This window comes from Phaethon aethereus (assembly GCF_964289735.1).
Source record: "Phaethon aethereus genome assembly, chromosome: 1".
Classification (NCBI taxonomy): Eukaryota; Metazoa; Chordata; class Aves; order Phaethontiformes; family Phaethontidae; genus Phaethon; species Phaethon aethereus.
The window spans coordinates 63244944-63258780 of record NC_138575.1 but is presented as its reverse complement, the minus strand read 5'-3'; the positions used below and the strand labels follow the sequence as shown (position 1 = coordinate 63258780).

Genomic DNA, 13837 nt, shown 5'->3' with positions numbered 1-13837 from the left:
AGACAAAAGACTGTCACATTTGTGATAACGTTTGTTCTTTTGTGTTGGCATAATGTACATGTAAGGGGTCTTCATGAATACGTCATATATAAGCGCTTTTAACCCCTTATCTTCATAGTTTCTCTGTTATTGTGAGGCAAGTCTTGCTAGACTTTTGGTTTAACGGGAAGTGTTTATTCTAGGAACTTGATCTGCCAGAAGGTGCAACAGGATTTGCACAGCTTATTGGAAGCTGAAAATGCACGTAGACCTCTTACATAGTTATATTAATTTTTATTTCTCTTAACTACGTCTATCTCCTACTCTAGACAATGATTGCTTTCCAACAAAAAATTTTAAACTTGATCAAGTGTTTCAGAAGACAATGGCCTTTATGTTCAAACTCTGAAAGGACTACTGTATGTGGAGCAGACTGCATGCTAATGGTGTTACAACTGTCAATGGCTGAAGTCAATAAACAGGTTAGCGTTCTGTCAGTTTGTTCTTGGCATTTAGTACATCTCAAATTTGGTTCATTTACTGGACTTTTTGCTTAGGCACCTACTTAAAATAGCTGTTTTGGTCACTTCATTGTTTTAACTGAGGGTCAGATGCAGCGAGGCACTAAAGTTAATATGATTAAGAATACTGTTGAATCAGGGCTTAGAAAAAGAACAGATGGAAGGATGGAAGTGTTTTAAGCATATATCTGAGTTTTGAACTTCAATACTAAATACTAGTGTATTTTTCCTGATCATGTAACTTCTGTTTATTTCCATCAAATGTTTCTTCTGTGCTGTAGATCAGGGTAGGGGAACTATGGCATTTGAGATGCATCTTTTTTCTGAGTGCTCCAAAAATGCTTTGGAATGACATGAAAAGAATACGAATATAAAAATGGATTTGGTATAGGCTGCATGAGTTGTGCTGGCAGCAGTCTGTTCTTGGCTGTTGTTTTTCCTGAGGCTCATCAGCTGAAGACATATACATGTAAGTTGTGAGTGTGCACTCTGTACCAATAGGAAATATATATGTCCGCCTTTGCATGTGTACAAGAAGTGCCTGTCAAATGATGAATAGGAGATATAACCCTTAAGTGCCTCCATAAGAAGCACTGTGGCTTGTCACAGCTGGAAGGTTGGGCATTAGCAATCATCTGAAACGTGTCAAAAACTGTTGCAGCATACAGTCAGGCCTTTGCACATGTCTCATCTAATGAGAACAATTGCAGTAGTCACTTCGATAATCTAATAATTTCTAGGTCAATAAGCTTAATTATTGGTGGAAACAAATTACCATTATTGGAAGACTTACCCAAATGTTGCATATAAATTAAACACATAGTACAAATCTGTAGGTTAAAAAACCCCACAACCACAAACCAACCAACACTGAACATACTGCAAACAACAAAACCACACCAAAACCAAACCAATGGAAAACCTGCTTCAGTTTGTGCATTCCTAGTTGCAACATATTAGTAAAATAATTACCACTTGTACTGGAAGAAGCTTATATCTTGGAAGAAATATTTCCAGAATCACTCTTTAACCTACCTGAATTCATCACCAGAAAAAGCTTTGTAGTCTAAAATGTGCAGAATAGGTGTATCTCTTGTCTAAACATTAAATGTAAGACTGATCAGTTAATCCCCACTGTAATAAACATTACAGCAGAAATATTAGAATCTTAAGATTCTACATTTGTACTTCATAGACTGTAAGGTATTCCAACCAGAATCCCAGTGTCCTCACAATAACCTTGTAGGTAAAACTAGAAAATTATTGTGCATCAAAATGAACTCTCAGAGAACTGATAGAGGGCAATAATGCAAAACTACCTGCGGAGACAATCACTGTTTGTCATGTTTGTGGTGATTCTCAAGGGAGAACTAAAAACATTTTTCCAAAGCCAACTTTGGGAACTAAAATGTGTTACTCTGCTGGATGCCAAAAATTACGGACATGATAAAGATGGTATTTTTATGGTTCATTGCTATGTCTTTCCTAACAGCTTACAATAAGTTTTTTCCTTCCCCTAGAGGTAACTAGTTTATTCCACTTTCTGCTTTTTTCTTCTCCAGCAAAGATTCCTCCCCGCTAAAAGTATCTTGTCTTTCAGAGAGGATCTAACAAAAATGAAAGCAATTATTTTAAACCAATTTAATTTTTAAATATATTGCTTTTACTTAAATGTGAAGAAAGACCAAGTTTTCAAACTTTTCAGTTTGTTTGTCATGGTTATACTAGTTAGTCTAATAAGAGAAATTAGCAGTATGTGTAAACCTTGTCTTGCATATATAGATTAAAAGTATTTTAGCATTTGTATATACTGCCTCAAGTTCAATTTCTTCAGCGGGATCTCCATTTTGGTGTTTATAGTGTTAGAGTAAAATACATCTTTTGTTTAGCACTGAATCTTCGAACTAAGATGCAGATTATTACAGTTGTAGGCATGTCCCTTGTTAGGTCTCTGATTTAAGTACAAGAATTTTGTATTGTTAGCCTAACACCTGTAGAATAGAAGTTTATTATGATAAAGTCAATTGCTGCAAGAAAAATAACCGTACAAACAGGCTATTGACTGGCTGGATTGAAAAAAACTACCACAAAAATAAAAAAACCTATTCTCTCTCTTTAGGAGCCTGGACAATTTCAATGGATTTGGTGTTTTAACTGTTATCTGTATTGGCAGGAGAAATGAAAAATAACAAAGCTCTTTGGAGCACTCCAGGAGAGTTTAAAAGCTTCATAATTTATTAGTCTTAAATTTCACCAGGAATAAGGGTAGCAAACAGTGCGATAAACGTTGATTAAATAGCAGGGATGAAAGAAACAAACAGACACTTTTGAGTTCCTCTGAAAATACTTTGTGTTGTAGCCGTATGGTATAAAGACAAGTGGCATATGGTCTGTGGTGAAAGTCAATACCTCTTACCTAGGCTGATTAGTATAGATCTAAAATCTAGGAAAACTTTCAAGAAGAACCTTAAGTTTTGACATGGAAATAACAATTTTCGAGCTGAAGTTCAGCTGAGGGTAGTTGTTTTAAGTTGACTATATTTGCACTTGTGGATCAGGAGAGGTAGAAGTAGGTTATTAGGACAAATAATCACTTGTAATTTTTGGACCATGGCTGTTTTAGCTAGTAGTGGGGGAAACTGAGACATCATATAAAAAAATTGTTTTTCCTGAGTCTCAGACTTGTTCTAAACATTTTGTAAATCTCTATTCTAGCACTAGGACTGAAAGAAAAAGTGCTTCATTGTTGATTTTAGAAATATATTTTCCCTGTAGAATTTGTGTTTGTCTCTTTCTGATTCTGGATGAAATCAGTTTTGGTGTGTGATTTAATTCTACCCTCTGCTTCCATGAGTGTATTTTTTACACTGTCTGAAGAATATTATGTTCTGTTCAGTATCCTATATTTCTTGAAATGTTTTCCCAAATAATCTTGTTTCCATGCTGGCAAATAAATAAAAATGCTAAGTTATTTAACACCATTACTCCCTTAAACTGTTGTGTCTGTCTCCCTTTTGGTAATGAGACTCCTACCAGTTTTGTAGCAATCTTATGATATGTTGCTTGTAACATATTGTAGTGATGCTACTAAGAGACATGGTCTTGTCTGTTCTTCAGTATGATTAATTTTTCACAGGATGGTTGAGGTTGGAAGGGATCTCTGGAAGTCACATTGTCCTGTCCCCCCCTTCCTCAAACAGGGCCACCCAGTGCCAGTTGCCTGGGGCCATGTCCAGATAGATGGCATGCCAATGTCTTCAAGGATGGAGACTCCATAACCTTCCTGTGCAACCTGTGCCAGTGGTCAATCACCCTCACAGTAAATAAGTGTTTCTTGATGTTCAGAGGGAACCTCCTGTGTTTCTTTTTGTTTGTGCCCATTGCCTCTGGTCCTGCTACTGGGCACCTTAAAAAAAGAGCCTGCCTCCATCCTCTTTGCACTCTCCCTTCAGATATTCATGGTGAGATCCTCCCTGAGCATTCTGTTCTCCAGCCTAAACAGCCCAGCTTTCCTAGCCTTTCCTCATATGTGAGATGCTCCTGTCCCTTAATCATCTTTGTGGATGATTCACTGGACTTCGTTGGACTCTCTCCAGTATGTTGGTGGTTCTCCCTCATACTGAGGAGCCCAGAACTGGACGCAGTACGCAGATGTGGTCTCACAAGTGCTGAGTAATCTCCTCTACAAGGGACAGGCTGCTTTTTGGAAAAAAAGAGTTGAAGTTTTGTAGAAAAAAAGAGTTGAAGTAATGAATATTTCATTGGATTTTTTAAAAGCAAATTATATACTCTTTCCCATACCCTGTGTAACCAAATCATAAGTAGTTAAGTTACTGTTTTTTGTATTTTTTGTGTTGCTTAACAGCTGGAGTTGTTTTAACTGTGTTTAAAACTCTTGCTACTTAAATCTTGAGGCATCCTCCCTAGCTTATCAATAGGACTTTCTCTTCTGCCTCCCACCCCCTATTTTCTATAATATTGCAGGTTTCTGTTTTGAGGGGTAGAAGGGGAAGCAAGAATGTGTGTGGGGGGATGGGTTGGGTTTTGTTTTTTTAACCAAGAGTGTGCTAAATTTTCTATCTTGTTTTTATTAGCAGTATAGTTGACAGTGTTGACTTCAGAAAGTAATAGTTTGTTGCTTGGATGAGTACAATTTTTACTTTGTCTGTTTCATGTCCTGTTGTTGCAACTAACAACTGTGCTACTGACCCATACATACTGTAGCTCTCCAGTCCTCGTTGAACAGAGCATACCTCTACTCTCTTTGACCCTGGTAGTTTTTCCCCTTGACATCAACACCCACCCCCCAAGAAAAAAAAAAAAAAGAAAAAAAGAAAAAAAAAAACCCCACAAAACGAAAACAAACGAAAAACCCCAATCCCAAACCAAAACAAAATGCCCAAACCCAAGGTGTTCGGTCCCAAACAATTACCTATGCAAGGTATAGTGGCATTTCTCTAAGCTTGGGATATCGGCCTGTAACTTCACTGGCTTTGCTTCTGGTAGATTGCAATATAACAACTATCAGATGCTTATGTCTGTATGCTTGTGTTTATATGAACCAGGTTCTAATTTTGTGCATGGCACTATCAGCATTCACTGGAATGGGAAACGTATTCAAAATGCTGCTTTATATTACTTTAGTATGCTTTATGTGCCACAATTTGGAAGCTTCTCTCTTGTTTGAGAGCATACACAAGCAGCAAAGACTCAGTAGGAACAGAGGTGACAAGACTGCAGAATTGCACAACTTGAGGGCAATGCCAGACAACAATACTGCAGTGCTAAATTTTCTATCTTGTTTTTATTATCATGGTAGTTCACAGTGTTGACTTTAGAAAGTAATAGTTTGTTGCTTGCATGAGTACAATTTTTTACTTTGTTCTTACACTACTGTCTACTGAAGCAGTCTACTGAAAATAGTAGAAGAGGAGGCAACACCCGGGTGGTGGTTAAGCACAGCAGTCTTGAACACACATATTCCAAAAATAGTTAGTGACCATCTTTTTGGGTGAAGCAGGAGAGAACATGATATTGCTGAAGTACTGCAAGCTTATTGCTTTACAATTAAGTGTTTGCTCTTCTAAGAAGTTCTTAGGCATGATCACTTAATACACCCCTACATATAAATGTAGTAATAGCAGATGTCCCCACTTTGTTGTAAATGCTTTGGAAAAAATATGATAAACTAATATGTAAAATAAGTATGATTTTAGTCATTTGTATTGGTATGTTTTCTGCTTCTGTCCACCAAAGGTCAACAGCTGGAATGAAGAAAGGGACTTCTAACTGTGATACAAACCTCTTAAGTTACTTTGTGATAAATTTGAATTTTCTGTTTTGCCTAGAATATGAAAAGGTTCTTCACTTGCTAATAAAATGCTGTTAGTTTTTGCTACCCATGGATTTGTTGTCATTTACCCACTTTATCTTGTCTTTTAAATTAACTCTGTTAATCTCTATTAGTTCTGCTAATCTTTTGATAAGATGAAATTCTTTTTTCCTTTTTGGAGGTTGGGGAGAAGGCAGAAGGGCACATGCAATGTGATCTAATAATTTTGACAAGGAGAGTGGGCCAAAAGCTGGGTATAAGATTGTAGTCTATAGTTTATAGTTAATGATAGTTATGGTACTAGTAATGGATAGGTGTGCGTTGCTTTAGTGTACTTGTTAGATCTATGTAGCAACACTATCAATGTTTATGCTAAAGTATTAGTGTACTAACACAGGAAAAAAGCTTTTCTTTTTGGACATGGCATATATTTTCCCAGATTACTGCTTGAAGCAAGATAATAAAGCTGTATTTACTGCCTTTGAGATGTAAATGCCTGCCATGCTGAAAACTATTTCTGCAAGTAAATAATGTTATGTAAGCAGTAGTCCTGCAAAAGTCAATATGTCTTTTCTTGTGAGTAAAGTCCAATATACATACCTGGTATTTTAAAGATCAGGAACAAATACTGCACATAACTCAACTACAAAGGCAAAGCACTGGAAGAACTTTAAGATTTTTTAATTATAAACTTAAATAACTGTATAATAATAGTTTTAAATATATATATGCAGCTTGGTTTGAAATTATTTTAAAGCTATGCTGAATACAAAACTTAGTATTTTTGCTTTTTTACTATTCTATTAGCACCATGGAGATTTCACAGTATCACTTAGTGATGTGTTGGAAGCTTGGAAATACTTGTTACATGACAAACTGGGATTATCATATGAAAACATGAAAGACCCTGAAAATTATGCTGATCTAAAAAAAGCCTATCATGCCTTCTTAGCAAGAAGCAATATGTTAGATCTGATAGATGTATGTCAGAAGTGCTATGGTCTTGGACTTTTATCTGAAGATGAAGGCATAGCCCCTGTAAGTATTTTGTTCATTTGATCTCTGATACTGTTTTGACATATTTTTTTGTTTCCAGTTATGGTTTTATGACACTTATAAATATACACAGAAGCTCTGAATTATTCACAAGTTAATTTGTTCTTCTATTGGGGGAGCAGGTGAGTTTTAATTAAAATAAATCTGTTAGAGATCTTAAATTCAATCAAAAATTATTTCCTTCTGTCCTGCTGGATGAGTGGGTCCCATAGCTCATCTGTGAGTATATTCCTCGTTGCCAGAAATGGAGCTGAAAAATTAACTGTAGAGATTTGATAAGACTTGATTAACACGTGTCATGGAGTTTTCGCTGTATGTTCATACGCAGTAAAAATATTTTTAACAGTTATTTTGAAAATGCCACTCTCCAAAGCAAAAACTTCCCTATACTACATGTAGTTCCATGTTAGATTTTTCCAGAAATCCACTTCAGCCACTCAGTCAGTAGCTCTGTTGCAGTTTATTGCAGTTCAGATGTTGTTATCACACTGCATGTGAGGCTACACTCTAAGCTAGAGAAGTTCTAGTGAGTATTCTACTCTTAAACTATGAAAGTCTAAGAAAAATGAATTTGATCTCTGTGTTATTGGATAAAAATATATGTAGCAATTAAGATAAGTTTGAAACAAGCATTCCACATGATTTTATTTGATTCTATGCTCTCTAGAGCATGGAAAGTTCAAAAGACAAAGGATATTGATACTGAAAAAATTAATGAAGTTGGATTTAGATGCACATACTTTAGCTTGTAGTGAAAATTAGAAAGGAGTTAATTGTCTGCTTTTACTGCCCACTCTCAGCATTGTGGACTTAAACAAATTACTGTTTATTTCATCTTCTGAATTTGATGTATGCTTAATTAAATGGTCATTTTAATATGAGGGAAGCTATATCAGTAACTGAATGTTAATTGAACTGAGGCAGATTATGAACATACCATGAATTACTAGTTACAGCACGATTAAAACTGTTTATCTTCCAGCCCTAGTAAGAATGAAAAGCTTTCTCCATGAAAAAGTGGTCAAATACTGGAGCAGGTTGCCCAAAGAGGATGTGGAAAGCTTGGCTCAGCATGTGACTGACCAACCTAGTCAAACTGGTCTTGCTTCAAGCATGGGTTTGTACTAGATGATCTCTATAGGTCCCTTTTTAACCAAAATTATTGTATGATTCTGTGACAAGTATGCTTGTAACCAGCTTGCATACCTCCTTAAAGGTTCAGAGAACCTACATTCAAACACTCCTGTGATTATAAGGCACAAAAGAGATTGTAAGGGGAACTGAAGGTCAGGAAGGGCATGCAAACTGATTTTTTTTTTATTTACCTTTTTTTTCCCCTTCCTGTTTTCATGGGGAAGATGGAGAACTTGGGTGGGTTAATGAGCTCTTCTTAAACATGGTATAACATACTAAATGTTCTCCAAAACATAAGCAGCTGCTTTTACTGCAAGTGTATTACAGAACTGTTTGAGATATCTTTTCTAAGTTAATTTGAATCTTACACCTCATTATTTACTAAGACAGTTGTACATTTAAAGACTAAAACCAAAAGTGGAATGTAAGGGCTACACTAACCTCAAAACACTAGTAAACTGACAGAGACATAGTTTCATCAGGTTTTAATACTACTTTTGCTTTATAGTCAACTTCATATTTAAATTTATTCTAACCTTTTTATTAAAGGTTCAACTGTTGGAATTTATTTCTGGCATAATGAACGGTCAAGAAAATAACGGTTCTGTTCTTTCTACTCCTTCTACACCAGTCAACAAACAGTGCCAGGAGACTGTGAAGGTAAAAATTATCTCTTTTTTTGTAATGTTCTGTATATATTGAGAAGATGAAATATAACATAGTTTTCTTTTCCATTTTTGGTATTAAAATGTTGCTGGTTTAAAAGAACAGAACATTTGTAGTCACACTCCATATCAGTTGAGTATATTGTAGGTGTGTGTATGGAGCTAAGTGCAGAAATTTATATTCTGGAAGACAGTCCTCTTATGGCAGGCACTTGATGTAGACTTAATCCCTGGTGTTTCAAGGTATATTAAATTTTTCTACAAGTATACCATCACTCAGATATTTTCTTGACTAGGAGTTAAATGATTTGCCAAAGCTGCAAAGTGAAGTGGAAGGTGAAGTAAACTTTATTTCATTTTATTAGCTCGTATTCCCTTACCTACAGAAGAAATCTGAATAGCCACTGCAGTGATAGCTGTAGCAAAGCAAACCAGGTTTGTCTGTCCCAGTAGAGACTTAAGGACTTTCTGGGAATACCGGATTCTTTCCTTTTACCCTTTCAACCCCTGAAATAAGAATCTCAGAATACTATATAGGAATGCTTGAAATGCTGGAATTTCAGTCATTTCCAAACTTGCTTTTCTTGTGATAAGTGGCAATTTCAATTTAATATTTGGGTACAACTCAAACTATTTCAGAACAAGAAAATGTTTTCTCAGCTAAGGTTCCCCCCTAGATGGCACTTCTACCACTAACATAATGGCTTTTTTTCTGCTCTGACTTGTGTAGTAAAAATATGCCTTGCTCTCTTTTTCCTTCTCTCAAATCTATCTTTTCAGACTGTCTGTCCTGGTTTTGCTGGGACAGAATCATAAAATCAGTTTTCTGTTCAGGAAAGCTGCATTTCTGGGAAGACTGTAGCACCCCTTACTGTGAGAACAGAGTTGCTGAGACACTTTGTTCATGGCCAGCCATGGTATGCAGGTTTCTGTAGGGATCAAGGCCTCTGTCAGTCTCAAGACAGCCAGGTGCTAAAGCTAGGAGGAATGGAAGCCAAGACAACTGACCCAGGCTGGCCGGAAGTATTCCATACCATAAACACCACACTCACCCTAAGCTGTGGAGTCTGCTGGGAACAGCTCACCCTCTCCATGGCTTCCATCCCTGGAGGGCCTTGCCCAAGGCTCGGCTCCTGAGGCCGGCTCTCCCTGCGCCGGAGCTGTGCTGCTCGCAGGGTTTGCCAACCAGCGTTTGCTGCTGGGAGTGTCCAGCTCCCAACCGCTGTCTGGGCTGACTATAGCTCTGTGAACTTTATATTACTTTAGTGATAATATTAGTTTTATTGTTTTATTAAATCTGTTTCTCTTTCAACCTATTTCAATCCATGAGTTTCCTTTCTTTCCCCGATTTCCCTTTCTCGTCTGAGAGCCAGTTTTCGGGGGATAGAGCAATTGCCAGAGTTCAGCCTGGAGGTGGGCTAAACCAAGACACTGTCACACATACATGTTTGGTTTTTTTACTGCCTACGTTTTTGTTGTATGCGTCCCATTAAATAAGAAGAAATTCTATAGCACATACAGGTTTTCTCATTATCTTTCCTTTTGTTAATGGCCTCTTTTTGGTCTTTGTTTTCTTTGCTTGTGACAACACTGTAAATTCTTCAGTTCTTTCAGGGTCCAGAACAGTGCTGGAAATACAAGCAATCACAATGTTATGTTTTGGGTATGTGGGTGGAGCTGGGTCACAATTTATGTCCAAACTCAATCAGTGGAGTTTCTGTGACTGAAATCCCCTGGGAGCCAAGGGAAAAATTACTGAATCTGGCACAGAGCTGGAGAGTTGTTTGAAATCTTAGCCTATTGGAAGTTAAGGACAAATCCTTATGTGGTTTCATAGTGCTAGTATTTTGCCTTGGGATAGAAAAGGAGTATCTTGAAGACGTTTCCAAGTAGAAATTGATAGCCAATTTTAATAGCTAGAGATCCAACCCTCAAATATGTTGTGAATATTCAAATACAGTATATGTAATTTCAACATATCAGTCATGCTTGTTTTTGTCAATAGTTCCAGATCCCCACGCATAAAGTAGCATTTTGAAATTAGGCAATGTGAAATTCTTACTCTTCCACAAATCATATCAGTACATCTCTGATTAGCTTTAAAAAAAAAAAAAAGTAACTTAGCAATGGGATGACCAATTTGTGTGATGCTTTCTTATACAGGTGACAACCCTGGCAAAGAAGTGTGTGTGTTCATATTTAAGCTTGTTGGTGAACTCTAAGGATGATCTGGCATTGGCTCATATTCTAAATGTTCCTGACAGAGAACTTGGTAGAGAAGCCTTCACTAACCTAAAACATGTCTCACAGGAGAGAAAAATGTCCGTTTTCCTGGTATGTGTATCAAATGAAACTTGCTGTAGATCAGAGGCAATGAAATAGTTCTATAAACATAAAATGTTGATTTAATCTTATATGCAAGACTGACATTTGCAAGCCAAGTCAAATACCACCGTAAACATAGTTTCCAGGTTAAAAAGGTACGATAGATTCTATGTGAAGAAATGGGTGCTTGCTTGGTCATGAGATCTAAAGATGTACAGAAAAATAATTGTGTGCATGTGTACCTCTAGAGCTCTAAAATGTGGTATCATAAAAACAGGAATTGAGACTGTTCATCCCAAGCAGTGACTGAAATCCTGAAGAAGTTTAAACATGAATATATGATATGCTTTTTATTATTGCTTTGAAAATTTTGAAATCTTTGTAAGTAGTGTGAAGTGAGGTCATGAGTATGCATATCAAAGAAAAAAGACAAGGGAAGAAAAGATGGCATTAGACTCGATGTTGCTGCCTACCAAATACCTCTAAAAGCAATGAGGTTGGGTTAAACAAATATAAAGTGGTATTAACGTTAACAAAGCCAAGCCACTAACAATGCATTCAATGCACTTCAGTTTTAAAGTGCTGTAAGTATGTATTTTGGTTAAATAGTAAACCAGCATTTTTCAGTGCATTTGTTAAAACTTGAGACTCCTGGAACCTAAATTATTTCTGTGTACAAATTGCTTTTCTTAGAGCAACCTGGTGACAAAACCCTGCCTTTGACATGTGCACTAGAACAGAGTCCAAAATTTGAAAGGGCAGTATTGCAGTTTTTTCAGCTTTGACTCAGAATTTGGGGAGGGTAATGCTTTCCAGTCATTTGCAATTTGATGACTCTTGAAATACTCTTCAAGATGTGATTGTATGGTACATTCCTGCTCATTTTATTCTCAAGGGCACAGGAGCTGGAAAAAAGACCTTGAGACAGTGGTATACTCTTTCCCCAATGCCCTTGTATGGGAATATAAAAAGCTACAGTGTCAATATTTAGGGCTCACAGAGGCTTGTTGGCTAAAGAATCTAGTTTGGTATGCAAGGTGCATTTATGCTTACAGTAGTTACAGTCAGCACAGAGCCATCTCAAAAATAATTGGAATAAGATGAGTAAGAATTCTTTCTCCAGAGAACCACTGTAGTCCCTCATATTCAAAATAATCAGTTTGCATGCACAGGGGCCTCAGTGCAGACAACAGCAGACCAAGAAAAAACAGTATGGATATGTAACAGTCACTGAAGCAGCTGCATTCTCAGATTTTTATGGTTGAATAAATATGGAAAATATGTGAAATTTCACTTCCAGGATTAATTATTTTAGCTCCTAATACTCTGTTAACATTGTATACAGAAAAAAGTATGTGTTTGGACTGAATTTATTACCTCTTCCTCACAGCTGCCAGAAGGGGAAATTTCTCTACCGTGTAAAGAAGTCTTACTTTCTGGCATCTGTGTCTTGTAGAAATCTTGTAAAGCCAGAATATTTTCCATTGGGAAGGCAAGGTCCTATGAACTGTACTTGATCCACAGGAAATCTTTAGCACAAAGGCAGGAATACGGGCAGGTTTACTTTCTTTGCTAGAGTAATTCCAGTTGTACTCTCCCCAGTCCTAAGAGCTTTATGATTTAGCTGTATAGTCTGTAATTAAAATTTATATGTAGAATTAATATTACCCTATTTGTGTCAAGCGTCTTGGATTGTTACCTTTACTTTCCCTTTTCTGGAGAACTGCTAAGCATTTTATTCTGACTGTTGCCTTAAAATTTGAGGGGTTCTCTAAGACGTACTGCTTTTGGGACATGTTATTTTCAGTGTCTTTTACATATATTTTTATATGCTGTAACTTTTGGAATTGTGTACCTGTGATGATAGAAGCCTTAACTGTCATAATTTTTCAGAAGCTTTAAGTATACATTATTTTCATAGGTGCAATAAAAATAAATATATTACTGAAGTTAACTTTTACATGCTTATGTTAAAATTGTTCTTGGGTCCTAGGCAGCCCTCTGAATAATGGAATAGTCTTTCTAAGGTCAGCATGAGCATTTAAACAGCAGCAACAACAATAAAATTCTCTACCCTGTGGTAATGAAGTTTTTTCTAAGCTGTCAAAAGGCCAATGTAGATACCAAATTAGCTGGGTCATTTTTGCTTTGGCTTGTGGGTTTTTTATACTGATGCACTATTTAAGTATTGATATTGCAAATATTTATGGTGAGATTTACAAAGCTTACCATTAAGAGATATTACATTGATTTCAGTTAAGTTATTTCTGCTATCAACCAGCTGTTATACACTGTTTGGAAATCTGTAGGACAGGCTCACTTCAACATGCGTACATTTTACGTATGACTGCAGTTTCATATTTCTGAATATTTCTCCTAATAGATGGCAACATCTTTTATCCGAACCGTAGAACTTGGAGGAAGAGGCTGTGCATCCTCATTGTTTGATCCTTTAAGAGCCCATGTAAAGGGTCTTTCAAACTTTGTTAATTTTATTGACAAGCTGCAAGAAATTGTTGGTGAAATCTTAAATCCAAGGTAATTGAATTTCTGTTATATTTTTGTCTTGTTGAGCACCTTTTTTTTTCTTGTGCATATGTCTAAGAAAAAAGAAAATATAATCATTTACTTGTTAAATAATTCAGAGTAAATGTTTACAACTTAAACCTTATTAGAAAATATAAATATTTGAAAAACAGTTGGGGTAAGCTTATAGATTTTTGAGGTTATTTTTTGTATTAAACTTTTATCAAATCAATATATATATGGCTATTTGGCTAGTTGTAAATGAACTTCCAAATATTTAATTCTTTTGGGTCTGGTTA

The 13837-nt window shown here is 36.3% G+C and overlaps 1 protein-coding gene across 1 annotated transcript in view; it reads left to right on the top strand.

Annotated features, from left to right (window-relative positions):
* Nucleotides 1–311: 311 nt before the first annotated feature.
* Nucleotides 312–13837, top strand: part of PARPBP (PARP1 binding protein) — a gene marked incomplete at both ends in the record, with an annotated part of 47877 nt that continues 34351 nt past the window's right edge. The window contains 5 exons of the mRNA XM_082011542.1: nucleotides 312–461; nucleotides 6640–6870; nucleotides 8572–8682; nucleotides 10851–11021; nucleotides 13396–13550. Coding sequence (XP_081867668.1) covers nucleotides 312–461; nucleotides 6640–6870; nucleotides 8572–8682; nucleotides 10851–11021; nucleotides 13396–13550 — 818 coding nt within the window. The remainder of the gene's footprint in view (nucleotides 462–6639; nucleotides 6871–8571; nucleotides 8683–10850; nucleotides 11022–13395; nucleotides 13551–13837) is intronic.